This window comes from Eulemur rufifrons, chromosome 30, assembly GCF_041146395.1.
Source record: "Eulemur rufifrons isolate Redbay chromosome 30, OSU_ERuf_1, whole genome shotgun sequence".
Taxonomy (NCBI): Eukaryota; Metazoa; Chordata; class Mammalia; order Primates; family Lemuridae; genus Eulemur; species Eulemur rufifrons.
In genome coordinates, this window is record NC_091012.1 from 80,006,666 (window position 1) to 80,028,137 (window position 21,472).

Sequence of the window (21,472 nt, forward strand, 5' to 3'; positions counted from 1 at the left end):
GGTTTTTATGTAAACATTTCTCTGGGACAAAAGTTTTCATTTTTCTGTGAAAAATACCCAAGTGTACAATTTCTGGGTCATATGGTAATTGCATGTTCAGTTTTATAATAAAAGAGACTGCCAAACTGTTCTGGAGGAGGTGTAGCATTTTACATTCTTATAATAAGTGTATGAGTAATCCATTTTCTCCACATCTTTGCCTAAATTTGGTGGTGTCACTTTCTTATTTTAGCCATTCTGATAGGTATACAGTGATATCTCATTGCAGCTTTAATTTACATTTTCCTGATGCTGATTTTGAGTATCTTTTCATGTGCTTATTTTCCATCCATATATCATTTTTGGTCAAGTGTCTGTTCATGTCTTGTTTTTTAATTGAATTGATTTTTTACTGTTGCGTTTTCAGAGTTCATCTGTTCTAAATATGTGTTCTTTGTTAGATATGTAGTTTGAAAATATTTTCCCCAGTCTGTAGCTTGTCTTTTCATCCTCTTTAACAGAATATTTTACAGAGCAAATATTTTTAATTTTAATGAAGTCCAGGTTTTTTTCTTTTATAGATTATGCTTTTGGTGTGAAGTCTGAAAATTTGTTGCCTAGCCACAGATACCAAAAAGTTTCTATTTTTGTAAAAAAGTTTTATAGTTTTATGCTATATATTTAGGTCAATGTTCTTTTTTTTTCTAATCTAAGGATATCTATTCACTCCAGCACCATTTGTTGAAAAGGCTATTCATCCTCCATTGAATTACTTTTACACCTTTGTCAAACATCAGTTGGCTGTACTTGGGTCAGTCTATTTCTGGGTTCTTTATTCTGTTCCGTTGACCTGTATGTCTTTTTCTCCATCAATATCACATTGTCTTTATTAATGAAGTTGTAAAATAGGCCTTGATATCAGGTAGAATGATTCCCCCCAATTTATTTTTTTGTCAAGATTGTTTTAGCTATTTTAGAGTTTGTGCCTTTCCATATAAATGTTTTAGTGAGCTTGTCTATTTCTAAAAAGAAAACATTGCTAGGATTTTGATAGTAATTGCATGAAAGCTATAGATCAATTTGGGGGAAAACTGACATCTTTACTATTTTGAGTCTTCCAATCTATGAACATGGTATGTCTCTCCATTTGTGGAGCTTGTCTTTGATATCCTTCAACAGAATTTTGTAATTTTCAGCATACTGATTCTGTACATGTTTTGTTAATTGTATACCTCAGTATTTAATTTTTTGGAGCAATTATAAATGATATTGTCTTTTCAATTTTGGTTTTACATGTTCGTTGTTAATAGCTAGAAATGCACTTGCTTTTTATGTATTGATGTTGGATGTATCCTGAAATCTTGCTGAACTTAGTTCTGGAAATTTTTTTGTGGATTCCTTGGGATTTTCTACCTGAAGAATCATGTCTTTGGCAAAAAGGAAGAGTTTATGCTTTCCTTTCTACTGGCTGTCTTTTTTTTTTTTTAAGAATCTGTTTTCTATTGAGAGTCATATTTTTTCTGTCCTTTGTCTCATGCCTCAGGTTAATTGTGTTTTCTACTTATCCTTATGCTCACTTAATGAGCCTTTTTTTCCAGAAAGGAATTTATTATGAGGACTTTGTTATTATATATTTGCTAAATATATTATTCTTGCACACTACTCTCTCAGCATATGCAATTCAAATCCATAATCTGGCCAAATGACACAGTCTTAAAAGTTCTACCCTTTAATGATAATTCACACTAACATTCTACTGTATTTAGTTGTATCAGGCAAATAAATGGAAATCAGACTTGAATCCTTGGTGCACTATATATATGGGATATTATTTTAAATATTTTTGTAAATTCTCAAAATATTAATATTATGTAAAGATGACTTTATAATGATATGAAGGCTGAAATAAATGACTTGTCTTCCATTTTTGATCAGATGGCTTATTTATAGAGTTGGTGTTTATTAGGCCAAAACCTATGGTTTTATTTGCACATATGCCACTTGGTTATTTAACATCAAAGAATACTAAAATACATATTTGTTAGCCATAAACAACATCATAGCCATACCAGTAGCCTTCTGATTTTTTTTTTATCTTTGATTGCAAGTACTGGGCAAGAATGTGAATGAAGCAGTGCACACCCATCACTACTGCTTGGAAAGTACCTGAAAGCACATGGCAAGTCAATAATACTGTATCTAACGTAATCATATAGGATTGTTATTTTTTGATTGCTGTTTACTTATTTTCAAAAATATTTTGAGGTGTTCATCTTAAAGTTTTAAATTGTATACTTTGAGTTATTGCAAAGTTAGGCTAAATACTAAAATATAAATAGTAATTAGTCTATTATCATAGGATAAAATCAAGTATCACAAACTAAAGAACTATCTAGATTGTTTTATCAGAGCTTTGTTACCATGAGTGCTTTACGTATTAATTTCATTTATTCTGTATAACAGTCATGTGCATGAGTTGTAGGTATATCTAATTGGCAAATAACCTGAAGCTCAGAGACAGCCAGAGATAGCAGAGCCAGAATTTTAACTCATGTTTATCTAACTCAAAAACCTGTAGTATTTCCATTGTATCCTGTTGTATTTCAGTCATCAGGTAAACACATGCATGCATATTGAGGGAGCTATCCCACCAAGCGAATTGTATTTTCTTTGTAAAGACTAGTACCTAAGGAAGTGCATTTATTTCTTAATTTACTACAATACTATGTAGTATTATAAAGTAGTCATATCTGTAGTGGGAAATTAAAGTGCCTAACTCCCAGTGTTAGGAAGATATGGATCCGATTTTTTTTTATTTCAGCTTATTATGGGGGTACAAAAGTTCAGGTTATGTATATTGCCCATGCCCCCCCCATCCCCCCCGAGTCAGAGCTTCAGGCGTGTCCATTCCCCAGACAGTGGGTTTCAGTGTGTTGCCCAGGCTGGTCACAAACTTGGCTTAAGTGATCCTCCTGCCTCTCCCTTCTGAGTGAATCCAATATTCATTAGTTGTTGTTACTGTAGTTTATATACCATGGGATTTTTTTTTATTGACAAATAATAATTGTACATGTTTATATGGTACAATTTGATGTTTCCATACATGTGTACATTGCGGAATGAGCAAATCAGGCTAATTAGCATATTCATCACCTTAAACATTTATCATTTCTTTGTTGTGAGAACATTCAAACTCTTCTAACTATTTGAAATATGCATAACTGTTAGTTGTAGTCACCCTGTTGTGCAATAGAATACCGGAATGTGTTCCTCCTATCTAACTGTAACATTATACTGGTTGTCCATCCTCTTTCTATTTCCCCCTTCCCTGCATATTGGTCCCCAGTGTATGGTAACCACTGTTCTACTCTGAAATTCTATGAGATCAAGTTTTGTAGATTCCACATATGAGTGAGATCCTGCAGTATTTGTCTATCTATGCATGGCTTATTTCACTTAACAAGTCCTCCAGGCTCATCCATGTTGCCACATATATTAGGAATTCATCCTTTTTATGGCTGAATAGTATTCCATTGTGTATATATATACCACATTTTCTTTGTCCATTCATTCAATGATGGGCACTCAGGTTTATTCCATATCTTGGCAATTGTGAATAGTGCTGCAATAAACGTGAGAGTGTAAATGTCTCTTCAACATACTAATTTCATTTCCTTTGGATATATGCCAAGTAGTGGGATTGTTAGATCATATCAAAGATCTATTTTTAATTTTTTGAGGAACCTTCCTACTATTTTCCATAATGGCTGTACTAATTTACATTTCCACTAACAGTGTATGAGAGTTCCTCTATCTTGCTATGGAATATTTTTGGTAGTTTATATGGGAGAATAAAAGTATCTATTTGTAGTTTTAAATCTTCACCAGGTGATTAAAGACATGATACATTAATTCACACTTAAGTCACACAAGCTCAAATTATTCCTAGGTAAAAGATTATTTTTTGTTAATTGTATAACATCATGTAGTTTCTTTAGTGAGTAGAGATTTTATCCTTCTAAAATATTGACAATAATTTGTACATTTTCTACCCTATTTTTTGCATATCATTGAACATTGTTTTCCATTTTCTTGCATCATGTTAAAGCAGGATGAAAATTTGCGGGGTAGATTCAAATGAACCAACTCTCTAGTGAATTCATACCAAAAATAAAGTTTTTTTTTGGTAACAGGAATCTAAATTCTACTTATTTATTTTGAAATCTAACATTTTAACTTAAAAATTGTACAAGCAACATGAGCTTCTTGAGCAATAATACCAGTGGAATAATACTAACCAGAGGAAAGGAATGAAAAAAAGAAATGTAAAATCATCTGTAACTTTTACAATTTAGAGGAAGCTACTCATCACTGTGTACAAATAAATTTATTTTAGGCTGGAAGTCACACAATGCTCAACTAAAAGTGGTTTAAACAAATAGATGAGTGGGTGGTTAGTTAGAAGATTTGTAATTGTGCTGCTTAAGCACATCAGAGCACTGGGGCAGCCGCTCCGCATTTCTTTTAGCTTTCCATCCAGGGTTGCAAGATGGTTGCCACAATTCCAGATAGGTTCTCATATAACAGAAAAATCTCTAAACATGAGAAAAGTTGGGGGAGAAAGTGTTTTCTAACATGTTTATACTTTTTAAATTATATTGGAAATTCTTCAAGAGTTCACAGCAGACTCTTCCTTATCTTATTACTAAAACTAGATAACATGCTCACCCCTTAATCAATCACCAAAAAAGGGAAGTAAAATTACCATAATCGGTATTGATCAGAACCTGATATTGGAACAAAATTGGGGCTCTTGTAGCAAGGAGGAAGGAAGATAATGTTTGTTGAGTAAGCACCCAACAGTGCCTACTGTACACTACCTCATGAAATTTTCTTCTTGAGTAAATGTGACAAAAGGTTGATATTTCAACTATATTCTAAGGTATGTGTTAACATTTTAAGTTGGTAACAAACAGGGAAATATATCTATCAATATATTGTACCAATTCAAAATTGATTTTAATTTTTTTAATTTTGCTATTTTCTAGAACAATTTTTGGGTAGTCTGATTTTTGCAATTGTTATGAGTAGCCATTAAACATTTATTTTAGGAATAAACAGCTGGGTAGCAGTATAACATATACTGTGTAAATCAGAAATGAATGGCCTTAGAACAAAGTATATTCCTCAAAGTAGAAGAATACAATTTCTGCAACAAGCTGTATTGGGGAAGAAAAGGTGCGAAGGGCTGAAAAATAAATAGTGAACACCTGTGCTAAATAAATTAACCAGATGGTTGGCCGTTTTCCATTTGACTCATCTAAAAGACGGTTACAAGGCATTAGTAAGACATTCACTTGGAGATGTTCCTTCATTAGTGGTATCAAGTGATAAGCAGAACTAGATAATATCAGAACTTTTACCCCCAAATCTCTACAGATTTTGTCAATTAATAAAAAATACACTTACACAAAGCAGTATTTAGCAGTTGTAGTTAGGAAAAATTATCTCAAAAATATTGTTATACTGTATTGTAAATGGTCTTTGGAATTCAAATTAGCATTGTAAATGACATTAGATTTAATTTGTGAAATTTATTTTAATAGTGAAAATTTTTATGGGAACTAATGATACAGATTGGTTTTCTTTACAGACAGTTATCAGCATATGATTGTTTGACTTAAGATTTTTCAATTTTATAGTGTGTTTATTGGGGTATTGGATGTATTTTGACTTGTGGTATTTTCAATTTATGATAGGTTTGCTAGGGTGTAACCTCATCATAAGTCAAAGAGCATCAATATATGTTAAAATCATTGTGATATTTTAGAATTCAAAGGTTCTTTTGAGGATTTATAATCCAGCCACATTATTTTATGATTGGCAAATATGTTTTTATAGTTTTCAAATATTTCTAAAAGGAATAAAATTGAGCTGTTATTTTATTCTGAAGTTTTCTGTGAAAGGTTGAATATATTTTTTAAAGAATATCTCTTATCACAATATAAGGCTTTACATTTGGGGCAAAGATGTCCTTTTTGATAAACAGAATTTTGCTTACTGAGGAATCAAGTGGAGTTTTAGGAGTTTTCTGGTGTTTTTATACCTTCTTGTTAGGTATTAACTTCAATCTTGGCAGAACTGCAAAAATACTGTGGTTGTTTTTATTGGAAAGTGAGGACAATATTGTGTTTTTGTTGTTCGTGTTTTCCATAGTGCCAGGAATTTCAGCAAATTGTGATGTTGAGAACAGTAAAACAGTAGCTTATGGATGTAGAACAAATTTCCCAAAAATAATTTGTTTCCTTACACTTACACCTTTAATTAAATATTTTGACTTATATCTTCCAAATTGTCCAGCACTGGTTGATGTATTTAATTCACTCTGTAAAGCTCCCTTTTGCAGAATGTAATAGCCACTGACTAGATCAGTTGCTATGCTCAATTTTCATGGTGTTGTCATCATGGTCTGCAATAAGAGAAGTTGCCATATTCTGTCTTACCTGTAAAGTGTAATTAATTATCCTGTCATTTCTTAGTTTAAAATTTAGGTGTGGAACTTTTGCTGAAAGTTGTCTCCTTAGATCCCTCATAGAACACACTTTAGTTTTATTGCTTTTCAAAATAATGAAAGTGAATACAGAGCATGAACAATTCTGTAGAAAATCTGCAAATCATATATCACATTATCATTCTTCACTTTTAATGTTAATGGCAGTTGGTGCTATTATGTGTTTATGTGGCTAAAGAGCTTTCATCACGTGAATGCGGAAAACCTAGGTACACATGTTTTGAGTTGCCCGTTGACCTGCGTGCAATTTAACAATATCTTATATCTGATTAGTATCTTATATTTGATTAATGATTAGAGTTTATAAATTTCTTTTCACATATGTTAGCTCATTTATCTCATAACAGTCTCTACAGTTTCATGAAAGGCAAGGCAGATGGACTGATTGCCATTTTATAGGTGGAGAATCTGAGAGATTAAATGACTTGCCAAAGAACTCCATCATAATGCACCTAGGACTAGAACTTGGGTGATTTTCCCACTTTAGTTTCTTAGATCTGAAAAGTATTGCCATTAATGATATCTATTCCTTTTTTCATTAGATTTCATTAAAATTACTATAACAATGAATATGATGACATTTTATTTCTTGGTATTTGAGTGTTATTTTATTCATTCATTGTCCCTTTTTTGTTGTAGTGTATATTGTGTTAATTTTAATAAAGCACTTTTTTTTTTTGCTATACCCAGACTTTTAAATTTATAATCCAGTGTTTTTTCCTGGCCTATTTTTTTGTGTGTGTTCTACAATAAGTTTGTTTCATATTTTTAAAAAATCCTTTATATGTATAAACCATTTATTCATCAAGCATTTATTAGATACCACATCTATAGAGCAGAGTAGTAGTGTTGTGAGGGGCACAGAAGAAGAAATACTAGGGTCTTCCCTTAAAAGAATTAAAGTTTAGTTCAGAAGATAAAGCATATCCTGGAAAACCAAAGGACCATTAAAAAGGAATTGATAAATAAATGTAACCTGACCTGCACATTTGTGTTATGGGAGCATGGAGTAATAGAGTGATAAATGTGGTTGGTTTAAGGAAGACTTCTTGGAAATGAAAGGTAAACTTCTTCTTATAATAGTTTGTTAAAGAAAGTGATTATGTTTGAGAATGGGGGAATTGTGATTTTGTGGGGAGTGGGAAGAATAGCCCAGAAGAAACAAATGATATGGGCCAAAACAGGAAGATGAGCATTGATAAATTGGGAGTTAGAGATGACATGTTGGAAAGCAAATAGAGATGAAACCAGAAGATTAGTAAATAAAGAAGGTGATTTGATCTAGAGATAGGAAGAGGAAGATTTTTATGGGGTGAGGTTTAGATTTGATACAAGGAAGGGCTATTGTTAGTTACTGAGCAGTCGACTAGTAGATGTTTACTTGCCAAGACCTATCACACACAAGGCATTGGGCCAAGTATTGAGCAGTAGGGTAACTCAATGGAAATAATGGGTTCTGTGGAATATAAACTATCTTGGAGAAATTTGTGATGCAGGCAGACTGAATGGTAGTCTTTTGCATCAATCAAGATAATAATGAACTGAGAATGTTAACTGTAGTAATAACTTTGGAAATGGGGCTTCCAGTAGAGTAATAGATATCAATACTAAAACAATATATGGCAGGAAAGAATACAGAAAGATCCTGTTAGATACCACATTGTGATAGGGTAACTTAAATAAGCCTTTCATGGCAGATTTTTTTCCCACTTTACTGAAGGTACCTCTGTTATACTACCAAGTCAAGAATTGCTCAATAATAATCATCTTTGATAACTCTCATTGTTGAACATTTGCTATGTCCCAGGCACTGTCCCAGCTTCTTTGCATACAGTACCTCCTTTAATCTTCAAAACAACCTTGTGAGACAGGTGGCATTATCCCTATGTTATAGACAGGTAATTTAAGTGGTCTCAGAGAGGATAAATACCTTGTCTAAATGCACAGAGCTGAGTAGTCACAGACTCAGTGTAGACTCAGGGTTTTAACCCAAATTTGTTAATTCTGAAGGATGTTCTTAATCACCGTGTTGATTTGCTTCTAAAATACAATTTCTCTGTCTACTTTAAATTCTCAAAAATGTACATGTGACATGGCCTCCTAAACCCTGAAATTTTTATGGGTATTTTTCAAACCTTAATTATGTTTCATATTATATTGAAATCTTAAGAGGTGAATGTTTAATGTCTGGGTCACATAACGCAAAACATACATTGAACTTGATAATAGGGGAAAAGGAATAAAATTTACCATGGAAAGTTAAAGCAATATAAAAATGTAGCAGGGTAGAATTCTCAAAAGCATGGTATTAATTATTACTGTGATTTCTTATTAGTCAGGATTTGCTTGAAGATGTTGAAGAAGCTGGTGCACTGCAGAAAAATCACGCTTCTGTGACATCTGCACACTCCACAGAAGCTGCAGATTCTGCCTGCCTGCCGACAGAAGATGAGTCATTAAGCACTATGAGCCTTGAAATACCCGCAGAACAAACACCAAGCAGTGATCCAGAGAGTGCCCTAGAAGTAAATGATGCTGAAGCTACAGGGGAGAAAGAGAACTACTGTGATAATAAAAGTTGTGCGTCATCAACTTCAGGAGGGGAAACAAGTGAAAATGTGCCTGTAACAGAAGATACTATAGAACAACCAAAGAAAAATAGGATTACATACTCAAAAATTATTAAAGAAGGCAGGAGATTTAATATTGATTTGGTATCAAAGGTAAGTACCAATTTTACTCATCTTGTTATAGAACAATACTAACTTCTAATTGATTTATTGAAAGTAGCATCTGGGCCCCAAAATCCAAGTTTTATAATATTATCCTCTGAAGTGTAGAGCATTTGTTTTATAAAGAGATAGTAGCCAGAAACTTATAATTCAATTAAAATAGTCTTTAAGTACTGATTAAAAGCACATTAAAATGCTCACGTTAAAATGCTTTGAATATGTTTTTAATTTATACTTGAAGAATACTTTTGTACTTGAAGAATACTTGTGTATTAGAGCACATAGTATATCCTAATATTCTTCTAATGCATGGACAATGAATTCTATCAAAAGAAGAATTCTAACGAACCTGTTTACAAATCCATGTTATGTACAGTCAGTTTACATCAACCTTTTTTAGTCTTTATATATAGTAACGATTTTAACATCTGCATGATGATGAATATTCTGAATAAACCCATGCATGTTTGAAAATCAGATTTTCAGGTTTGGAGGGCATCAGAGGATGATTTAATAGTGATGGAGGGAGGAAGGCTGGGAAGAATGCTGTTGTCTTTGGTTATGTTTCTATCCTCAATTCTAACGTTGAGTGTCACTTCAGAGGAGATCCCTGGGTCTTAGAAGGGTACAATGTTGCATTTGGTTTATGGGAGGCTAGGCTATTTGAGTGCAAAAGAATGGAAAACCATTCAGATAAAGGATCATGACCTTAAAAGGTTATAATACAGAACTAGGTAAAAGTAGAGAAAAACACAGACCGAATCCTATAAGTTGAAAGCAAACAATGAGAAATCGAGAAGTAGGAGAGGGGAGTGAATAATAATCAGACTTGCCTCAAAACTACTCTTTTCAATTTAATGTACATACTTTAAGTTCCAAGTAATAAGGGACAGAGAGGGACAAGGTGTACCACTCACATTTTGCTGATGCAATTCCATATCCTGTTCCTTTTGAACTTGATGCCTGAAAATATGAATGTCTTTTTATTATCCATTTTTCTTTCTATCATAATAGCACTGTTTCTGATTCTGTCATAGCCTGAGTTGGCTACTGCCTTGGTCCTACTTAATATTTCTACACCATCTCTCCCACCTTTTCCATCTACTTTGACCCTGCCATACTTTGAAATCTAGCATTTTCCCACATTACCTTGGCTATTTGTCTCTGGATAGAAGTTTAATCCTAGCTCACTGATAATTTTCCTTTTATTAGGAGCAGTACTCTAATAATTTAAAAAACAAAATAAAAAACTGAAGTAGTCAAATTATAAATGGTCTTTGTTTTGAAAATACCATTTTGAATTAGTTACTCAAAATTTGGATTGCTTTATCTAAAGAAATGATGTGAATGTGGTTAAGAATCAAGGGTATTTCATAAATGTCTCTAACCCTTACGTTGGCTGAAATATAGTGTATATCTTACAAAGGAAAATGGTAGAAGATGATGCTGTTTCAATTGTGGGAATTAGTATAGAAAATTATTCAGTTGTACAAGAAAATGAATGCTGTTTGTGGGAGGAAAAAGACAGTTGAATTAGAAGCTGATACATTTGAGGAGATTCTGAAGGAGATTTCTGGGCATTTTCATGGGTAAATAAAAAACAAACATGTCTAGAGGCAGTTAACAAGGCAGTTGGACTTTGTCCTGCAGAGTTTTCATGGGTTCATACATATACAGAATAATCAATAATCATTTATTATAGTCATTCTACAAAAACAAAAGTATCTACAGAATGTATAACCATAGCAATATAGGAAGTTTATTGTTATTTTTTAAGAATATTAGTCATTCAGTAAACATGTATTCATTGCCCACTAGATCAAAAGCAGTATGTTCCATATTGTTGGGGCAGTCGGTCACTCCTTGGAAATTTCATCTATTGTAATAATTGCAGTTATCATGTCTAAGTTTAGGATGATTGCCAGATATCTATCTTAAGCCCTACCTCTTTCCTAAAGTTCGGTTTGGTGTCTCCAAACTACTTGATGTTTCTATATGCATTCCATCTCAAAGTTAATACGGTATACTTAACAAATACTGTGAAGCTTTACAGTTTACAAAACACATCCATGTATATAGCCTTTTCAAAGGTAATACCTCAGGATACATTAGGTAAGTAAAATATGTGAAGTGTTAAATACTGCTCCAACTAATAGAGAAGATGGTCAAAGATGAAATTGTTACAATTAAAACTCATTTCTCAGTAAGTCCATACCCTTAATAATTATGGGACGAACGTACCAATAGAAGTGCAAATTGTTAATTATTAAATCTGGTTCCCATTGTTTCAATCAAACTGTTCTTTAGCCTCTCATCACTGTGAAATTACTGTGGTAGATCACTTAGTGTTGAAAAAGAGGCTTAGGTTTAAATATGACACACATTCATTATTTCTGAGCTTCAGAAACAAAAGTCCAGTATAATTTTAATTGAAATTTGTTTTCATTCTTCAGTGCTAAATGCATTATTTTTAAGCTGGCATTAAATCTTAAGCTTTATTAAATCTTACTAAATAGGAATACATTTTTATATTTTATACATTAATATTTGTGAAAGTAGTATGGCTACTGAGGGATCATTGAACCTTAAGTGTTTATGTTTTTAAATAAATGAGACTTTTGAAGTGTCTGTTTATTATCATTATTATAGAATTAAGACTTGGCAATATTTTCCTTGAAACACGGGCTCTATCAATTGTGTAGTATGTTAGGAAGAAGATAATGAAGTAACATGCCATGTTTAATCAGGGTAATCAGATTAGTTTAAAAAATGATGTCAATTTTGTTTGTTCTGCACAATACTGAACTAATATAATAGCCTGTAAAATTTTACTTAACTGGTATTGATTTGCTAAAAGTCTTTACTGACTTCTTGGATACTCAGACTAATGGTTTAGATTGATTTTTGAGATTCCCTTTTTCTTTGTGTAGTAAAGACTATTTTATGTTCTTTTTCCCCACTTACTATAGATATAAGATTTGCATTTTTAACATTTATTGAGTCATAGACATTATTTAAAGATATCTTGATATAGGAAATGGCCACACCTGTTGCCTTTACCCATATGGTTAAGTTACTATTTAAATTATTTTTGTTGTTGCTCTCACATACTAGAGATGTTGAAAGATTAAATCAGTCCTTCACATACATACATACATGCCTGGAATAACCATCCTCACTTTTTTGAGAAAGACATATCTCATATAACCCTAGATTTCTAGGATTATAGAGGGACCTTGTACTTTGACTCTTTCAGTGGAAATCCATTAAATTTTTTTTTTTTTTTTTTTTTTTGCTGGAGTGCAGTGGTCCACTGGGCTGATTTCTTCTTACAAGTGCCTATGGTCTATTTTCCAAAACCCCTGGGGCCTGGTGTGTTCTGTCATTCAGATTTTAAAACATTATTTTAGGAAGTATTAATAATACAGTGCATATGCTTATATGCTGTGTATTAGATAACATTCCTAGCAGGATCTGAGGAGGCACTCTATAACTAAACACATTAATATTTCTGCAGTAAAATGTATGAATATTTACATTATGTGGGACAAAGACAGAAGAGCCTTGAATCAGTTTGGATCAGGTTTTGCTGCTAATAAACAAGTTATGAAAAAATTTTGGATTGCAGTTTGTTGGATTAAGTATCATTCTTTTTATAAATAATTTAAAATATAACAAAATTATGTATTTTTATTTAGTGTTTATAAACGTTTCCACTATTTTACCTTTTATCCTCTAATATATTTTGTACAGCTGCTGTATTCTCGAGGATTGCTAATTGATCTTCTAATCAAATCTAATGTTAGTCGATATGCAGAGTTTAAAAATATTACCAGGATTCTTGCATTTCGAGAAGGAAGAGTGGAACAGGTACTATATTAATCAAGTATCCTAACTGGGTATGAGTTTAAGTTATTATGGTTTGTTTTTGAAAGATAAGCAAATGAGATTGTTATTTTTCTGGTAAAGCAGTAAATTCCAATCATGCATGGTAATTTACAAATATAAATAGTAATATTTGCTCAGTTAAAATTTCTGGTGTTAATTTTCTCAGGACTTATTATGCAGCTTGATGTTGATATTGAGAAAGTGTTACTTTCAGGCAGCATTGTTAGATTTATCCCCTGTTAGGGATGAAATGCCATTGGCCTTTTAATGACATGAAGAGCAACTTGGCAGAATTAAGTTAAGAAAGCTCATAAGTTAATTAGCTCTGAAGTTAACAGATGCCATTAGAACTGATGGAAGGTAAAGTGAAGCTGCCTAACTAGAATGGAAATAATAATCCTGTTATATACATAAAGGGGAAAATCCAATTTGGAATTTGATTAGTAGGAAGCAGTTTCTTAACTTAAAATCATAATACTTTTCAGGTTCCTTGTTCCAGAGCAGATGTCTTTAATAGCAAACAACTTACTATGGTAGAAAAGCGAATGCTAATGAAATTTCTTACGTTTTGTATGGAATTTGAGGAACATCCTGATGAATATAAAGGTATTATTTTTCATTAAATTGTGTTCTCCAATTATTTGAGCTTTCTTAGTATTTTAAAGTGATTGTTCTGATTTAGTGAGCCATTTATTACTGTTTTAAAATGCTAATTCTGCACTATCCAATAGGTTAACCATTAGCAACATGTAGCTATTTAAATTAATTCAAATTATGTAAAATACAAAATTCAGATCCTCAGTCTCACTAGTTGTGTTTCAAGTGCTCAGTAGCCACATGTGGCTAGTGACTACCATGGCTACGGTACAGATGTTTTCATCATGGCAGAAATGCTGTGCTATATTTTAATTTTTATTGTTGTTATTAAATAGTACAGTCAACTGGCTCTATGTAGATGATATTCCCTTTTTGTTATTCCATTATTTTTTTCTCAATAATTAAAAATAACTGTATACTTCTTATTATTCAGGACTGCTTTTGCTTGGAATCTTGAACTATTCATTTTGATTGTTTAAAAATTAAAAGACTAGATGGTACACAGGAAAAAACACTGGATTTGGATAAGGCATGGTTTCTAGTCTTGGCTTTGACCCATCTCACTTTGATTTGGAGCTAATTACTTTACAGCTTGTTGAAAATAGAAAAAACCATTTTATCAATAGTATCAGAGCTGTATACTTCAAGTGCACGGGCTGGAAATGTTATCCAAAATTTGATTACAGCTAATTCATTTATAAAGTTACAATGAGAAGTGCTGTAGTATTTTTTTTTCTTGGTGAAGTAATAAAAATCTAGTTCTTGCTTTTAAAGCTTCAAGTCTGCTAGATACTGCCAAGTTCTCCACAGTGGCTATGTAAACTTACATTCTTTCAGTAAATTTTTATTTATTGAAATTATTTCCATAAAGTTTTTGTCTTTGTCATGGGATTATATTTCCTACCACTAACAGTTCAGTTACATTGTTTTCTGTTCTTGGTTTAAAGGAGTAATTTGTAGGGAGGGGTTCCTTATGTTTTGATGTATGATTATATGGCACTAAGACTGATTCCAGTAGCCACACAGAAATTAGTTTCATTACTTTTTAGTTCATTGTTATAAGTTTTAGTGGGAAGTATACATTTTTCAAAAGTCACCTATTCATCATTTTCACCAATAAATTTTCATTTTGTCATATTTAATATTTTCAGATGCAGTTATTGGCATTCTGCAGTTTTAATGATAATAAAGTAAGTTATTGCCAACCATGGCAACCCATTGAGTTATTTAATTATTTTCTAGTTTTTTAAATCCATAAAATACTAAATAAAAATTCATCACATAAAGCTTTAAAATTGTACCATCAGCACAAATAGGATAGTGAGATTGTTTCTATTTCTTTTTTCTAAGATCAACCATCACTTTCCAAAATGTAATAATACCACCTTTGTGAAGTTTAAAGTATTTGATCTTATTTTTGTAGGGTGGTTTTAAATAGAAATTTAGTTCTGATTTTAATTGATAAATTTCCATCTTTCTTTTCATAGCCTATGAGGAGATTACATTTTCTGAATATTTAAAAACTCAAAAATTAACCCCCAACCTCCAATATTTTGTCCTGCATTCGATTGCAATGACACCAGAGACATCCAGCAGTACCATAGATGGTCTCAAAGCTACCAAAAACTTTCTTCACTGTCTTGGGCGGTATGGAAACACTCCATTTTTATTCCCTTTATATGGCCAAGGAGAACTCCCCCAGTGTTTCTGCAGGTAAGTTTGACATTTGTTCTCCCGTCTCTTCTAAAGGTGATACTTGCATAACAGATGAATATTAGGTAGGCAAAAACAAAATTTTTTTCAAGATTTAGTATATGCAAACATATACTTTGTTGTTCTACTTTTTCATAATCTATTTACCTGCCTTCCTACCCACCTAAATGTTATCTTCAGTTTGGCCTGTTTTTGAGCTTTATAAAAATAGAAATTTACAGGAAAGATACTCTACATTCTTTTAATTTACTCAATGTTATGTTTCAAAACATCATCCTTGTGTATAATTTGTTTATTTTCATTGCTATATAGTATTCTATTTTGAATATACCATTTTTCCATTGGTAAATACAGGATGTTCCCAGTTTTCTACATTAACATCCTTGTATATGTTTCAGGATATACGTGTTCGAGAGTTCCTATAGCATACATATTCCTAGAGTTTCCCTAGGAGTATGTTTCTTGAGTACGTTTCAGGATATACATATTCAAGAGCTTGCCTAGGAGTTTCTCTTGGAGTGGAATTCCTGTGTAATGGGGTATATGAATGTTTAACACTGTACAACATAGTGCCCAATTATTTCTCCAGAGGGTTGTACCAGTTATATCCTACTAGCAATATATAAGAATTCCCATAGCTCTACCTCTGCCAACATTTTAAAATTTTTGTCAATCTAACTCACATAAAATACCACATTGTATTTTTATTTTGTGTTTCCCTGATTACCTATGAAGTTGAACCTCTTCTCATATGTTTATTCGCCATTCATTTTTCTTTGGGGAAATATTTATTTGTATCTTTTGCCCATTTGTCTATTGGGTTGTTGTCTTTTTCTTATGGATTTCTAGGAGTTTTAAAATATAGTCTGAATACTGATCTTTTCTCACTTATATATGTTGCATGTATTTTGTCTTACCGTATTTGTGGTACATGGAGGACATTAAGATTAATATAGTCAAATGTACTAATCTTTTTTATATGTAGCTTTTTTGCGAGGTAGTATAGCATAGTAGTTAAGAACCTGGACTGTAGAGACAAGACTGCTTGGATTTAAGTCCTGGCTTCTCCATTTAATAGCCATGTAACCGAGGGCAAATTTAACAACCTATTATGTTTTCCAGGAATCAATTTTGGGGTTTTTATATCTTTGTATACTAATTCATTAAATTTTGCTCTTAATTATCTCCTTTGTTTTGCTTTCTTTGGATTTTATTTAGCTTATCCCTCCCCTTCCCTGCTTTTGCCAATTCTTAGGCTAAAATTCATTGAGTTCAGTATTTATATTTAAAATTTTCTAATATAAACATTTAAAATTATAGAGTCCTCTATAACCACTGTTCTGCCTCTTAATGCATTTCTTATGTATTATGTTCATTATCTTTTAGTGGTGTTTTAATTTTCATTATGATTTTTTCATTGACCCATGAATTATTATGAGGTATTTTAAAATAGCTAACTTGGTTCATTCTCCTGCACTTAGCATAACATGTAATTGCCTTATGGCTACAAAATATGCTTTTGTGGTACTAATTCTTTGAGCTTTGTTGATATTTATTTTATGGCCTAGCATGTCATCAGTTTTTATAATTCTCCCATGTGTGCTCAATAATATGTTTATATAGGTCTTGGATATAGGGTTCTCTAATTACTGGTCGCAGAGTCCAATAAGTCAAGCTTCAAGTTGTAATTTAAAACACTTATTCTTATTGAGTTTTTTTCCTTAATCTATCAATAATAGAGAAATGTGGTTTCTTTTATTTCAGCTTATTATGGCGGTACAAAAGTTTAGGTTGTATATATTGCCTTTGCCCCCCCCACACCCTGACTCAGAACTTCAAGCGTGTCCGTTTCCCACACAGTGCACATCACACTCATTATGTAGGTATACACCCATCCCCTCCCCCCCACATCTGCCCGACATCCAATTGGTGTTATTTCCAAATGTGCACTTAGGTGATGATCAGGGAAATCAATTTGCTGGTGAGTACATGTGGTGCTTATTTTTCCATTCTTGGGATACTTCACTTAGTAGAATGGGTTCCAGCTCTATCCAGGAGAAAATAAGAGATTCTATATCACCGTTATTTCTTATAGCTGAGTAATACTCCATGGTATACATATACCACATTCATGTATTGATGGGCATTTGGGTTGTTTCTACATCTTTGTGATTGTGAATTGTGCTGCTATAAACATTTGGGTGCAGATGTCTTTTTTATAGAATGTCTTTTGTTCTTTTGGGTAGATGCCCAATAATGGGATTGCTGGATCAAATGGTAGGTCTACTTGTATCTGTTTAAGGTATCTTCATATTGCTTTCCACGCGTTTGCACTAGTTTGCAGTCCCACCAGCAGTGTATGAGTGTTCCTGTCTCTCCGCATCAACACCAACATTTATTATTTTGGGACTTTTTGATAAAGTCCATTCTCACTGGAGTTAAGTGGTATCTCATTGTGGTTTTGATTTGTTATTTCCCTGATGATTAGAGATGCTGAGCGTTTTTTCATATGTTTGTTGTCCATTCTTATATCTTCTTTTAAAAAATTTCTATTCATGTCCTTTGCCCACTTTTTGATAGGGTTATTTGATTTTTTCTTGCTGATTTTCCTGAGTTCTACATAGATTCTTGTTTTCAGTCCTTTATCGGATGTGTAGCCTGTGAAAACTTTTTCCCATTCTGTAAGTTGTCTGTTTGCTCTCGTGACAGTTTCTTTGGCTGTGCAGAACCTTTTTAATTTAATCAGGTCCCATTTATTTATTTTTATTGGGAATTTTTACATCTATATTTATAAGGGATATTGGTCTGTGGTTTTCTTTTTTTGTTGCATCCTTTCCTGGTTTTGGTATCTAAGTTATGTTGGCTTCATGAAATGTGTTGGGGAAAATTCTGTCCTTCTCTATGTTAGAAAATAATTTTTGTAGGATGGGCACCAGTTCTTCTTTGAAGGTGTGGTAAAATTCGGGTGTGAACCCATCTGGTCAAGGGCTTTTCTCTTTGGGAAGGTTTTTTATTGCTGTTTCGATTTCAGTTCTTGATATTGGTCTATTGAGGAATTCTATTTCTTCCTGATTGACCCTAGGGAGGTAGTGTGTTTCTAAAAATTTGTCCATTTCCTCCACATTTTCCAGTTTGTGTGCATAAAAGTTTTTGTAGAATTCATAGATGATATCATGTATCTCTGTGGCATCGGTTTTGATTTATCCTTTCCTGTTTCTGATGGAGGTTATTAGAGATTATTCTTTTCTGCTCTTGGTTAGTCTAGCCAGAGGTGTGTCCATTTTATTTATCTTTTGAAAGAACCAACTCTTTGTTTTATTAATCTCCCATATGGTTTTTTGGTTTTCCATTTCATTTAGTTCTGATTTGATCTTATTAATTTCTCTTCTTCTGCTGATTTTGGGGTCGGTCTGTTTTTTAAAGCTCCAGCTGTTTGAGTCTATTCATTAGGTTGTCTATTTGTAAGTTTTCTGTCTTTTTGACATAGGCATTTATGGAAATAAATTTTGCTCTCAGGACTGCTTTAGCTGTGTCCCATAGATTTTGATAACTTGTGTCTCCTTTGTTTTTTAATTCAAAGAATCTTTATTTCCATCTTGATTTCTATATGTATAAAATAATTGTTCAGGAGAAGGTTGTTTAGCTTTCATGACTTTGAGTAAGAATGAGAATTTCTGGTAGGGTTAATTTCTACTTTTATTCAGCTGTTATCTGAGAAGATGCATGGTATAATTTCTATTTTTGAAAATTTTTTAAGACATGCTTTGTGTCCTAGGATATGGTCAATCTTAGAGAATGTCCCATGAGCTGATGAGAAGAACGTATATTCATTGGATTTGGGGTAAAATGTCCTGTAAATGTCAGGCCCATTTTTTTCTAGCATTCTGTTTAAGTCCATTATTTCTTTGTTTATTTTCTGTTTGAAGGATCTCTCCTGTGCCGTCAGCGGCGTGTTAAAGTCTCCAGCTATTATGGTGTTGTTATTTATTATTTGGTTTAGATCAAGTAGAGTTCTCTTAATGAATCTGGCTGCACCTAATTTGGGTGCATACATATTAAGTATAGTTATGTCTTCTTGTTGAATTGTACCCTTCGCCAGTATATAGTGACTATGTTTGTCTTTCATTACTTTTGTTGATTTAAAAAGTAAGTTATCGGAGATTAAAACCGCCATGCCAGCTTTTTTTTGGCTTCCATTTGCTTGAAATATCGATTTCCACCCTTTTATTTTTAGTCTAAATGCATCTTTGCAGGTTAGATGAGTTTCCTGAAGACAGCAGATACTTGGCTTGTATTTTTGTATCCATTGGGCCAGCCTATGTCTCTTGAGTAGGGAATTCAAGCTATTCACATTTATTGATGGAACTGATAATTGGGGCACATTTCTGTTCATCCTGTTGGGTAGAACTTCATTGCTATGTTTTCTCTCTTCTGCCATTGTGGTATCTGGGTTTTGATCCTTAGCTCTTGAGTAGTTTTACATTTGTGTGTCTTTCTTTTGCTGGTCCATGTGTAACTCTGTTTTGAGTACTTCTTTGACGGCTGGTCTTGTCTTGGTGAATTCTCTCAGTCCTTGTTTATCTGAGAATGTCTTCATATCTCCTTCGTACTCAAAACTTGGCTTAGCTGGGTACAAGATTCTAGGCTGGGCATTATTCTGTTTCAGAAGAGTCAGGATGGGGCCCCAGTCTCTTCTTGCTTGTAAGGTTTCAGTTGAGAAATCTGGCGTTATTTGGATGGGCTTTCCTTTGTGTGTTACTTGTTTCTTTCTCCTTACAGCTTGAAGAAGGGCCTCTTTAGTGGATATTTTGATCAGTCTGATGACTGCATGACGTGGTGTCTTCCTATTTGCAATGAATCTCCCAGGAGTCCTTTGAGCTTCTTGAAGATGTATATCTAGATTTTTAGCAAGGCCTGGGAAATTTTCCTCAATTATGTTTTCAAATAACTTATCCAACCCTTGCTTATTATCTTCTTCACCCTCAGGAATGCCCATAACTCTCATGTTAGGCTTCCTCATATAATCCCACATTTCTTGCGGACTCTGGTCTTTTCTCTTATTTCTCTGCTCTGTCTCTGTGATTGACTTATTTAATTGGAAAGTGTTATCTTTGATCTCTGAGATTCTTTCTTCTGTTTGATATACCCTGCGCTTGAGACTTTCCACCATGTTTTGTAGCTTCCTTTTCAGGAGTTCAGTTTGATTTTTCTTCAATATTTTAAGTTCTTTAGTGAATTTTTCTTCCAAGTCCTGGATTTTTTTTGTGGTTTCTTTGTGTTGGTTATCCATTTTTTCTTGCATATCAAAAATATGGAACGCTTCACTCATTTGCATGTCATCCTTGTGCAGGGGCTATGCTAATCTTCTCTGTATCTTTCCAATTTTAGTATATGTGCTGCTGAAGCGAGCACGAGAAATGTGTTTTGAAATATCCCATTATGACATTAGATTTGTCAATTTCTCCCCATAATTTTATCAATTTTTACTTTATATTTATTTTGAGGCAATTTATTGAGCTCATGGAAGTTTATAATTGTTTAATCTTCCCACTGGATATAATATTTTACATTATTTACTGAATTTTTCCATCCCTAATAATGCTTTTTTTTAATCTTGAAGTTTAAATTTTTAATTGTTCAATCTTCCCAGTGGATATAATATTTTACATTACCTACTGATTTTTCCATCACTAATGCTTTTTTTAATCTTGAAGTTTACTTTGCCTGATTCTCAAATAGCTACTCCAACTTTTTATTATAGTCATGTGTCCCATAATGATGTTTCAGTCAACAGTGGACCACATTCATGACAGTGGTTCCGTAGGATTATAATACTGTATTTTTACTGTATATTTTCTGTGTTTTGATATTTAGATACACAAATACTTACCATTGTGTTACAATTGCCTACAGTATTCAGTACAGTCACATGCTATAGAGGTTTATAGCCTAGGAGCCATAGACTGTGCCATATATCCTAGGTATGTAGTAA

General features: G+C 32.9%; 1 protein-coding gene and 1 non-coding gene across 2 annotated transcripts in view; one reads left to right on the plus strand and one right to left on the minus strand.

Moving 5' to 3' along the window:
- The first annotated feature begins 8,955 nt into the window (after positions 1-8,955).
- The window catches only part of CHM (CHM Rab escort protein), a 106,818-nt gene continuing 94,301 nt past the window's right edge, over positions 8,956-21,472 (plus strand). The window contains exons 1-4 of the mRNA XM_069463583.1: positions 8,956-9,273; positions 13,036-13,152; positions 13,656-13,776; positions 15,255-15,480. Of these exons, the coding sequence (XP_069319684.1) occupies positions 9,016-9,273; positions 13,036-13,152; positions 13,656-13,776; positions 15,255-15,480 (722 nt within the window). The 5' untranslated portion in view covers positions 8,956-9,015. The remainder of the gene's footprint in view (positions 9,274-13,035; positions 13,153-13,655; positions 13,777-15,254; positions 15,481-21,472) is intronic.
- Positions 20,786-20,892, minus strand: LOC138379230 (U6 spliceosomal RNA). Its single transcript, XR_011232013.1, has one exon. It is a non-coding gene; the product is annotated as a U6 spliceosomal RNA (small nuclear RNA).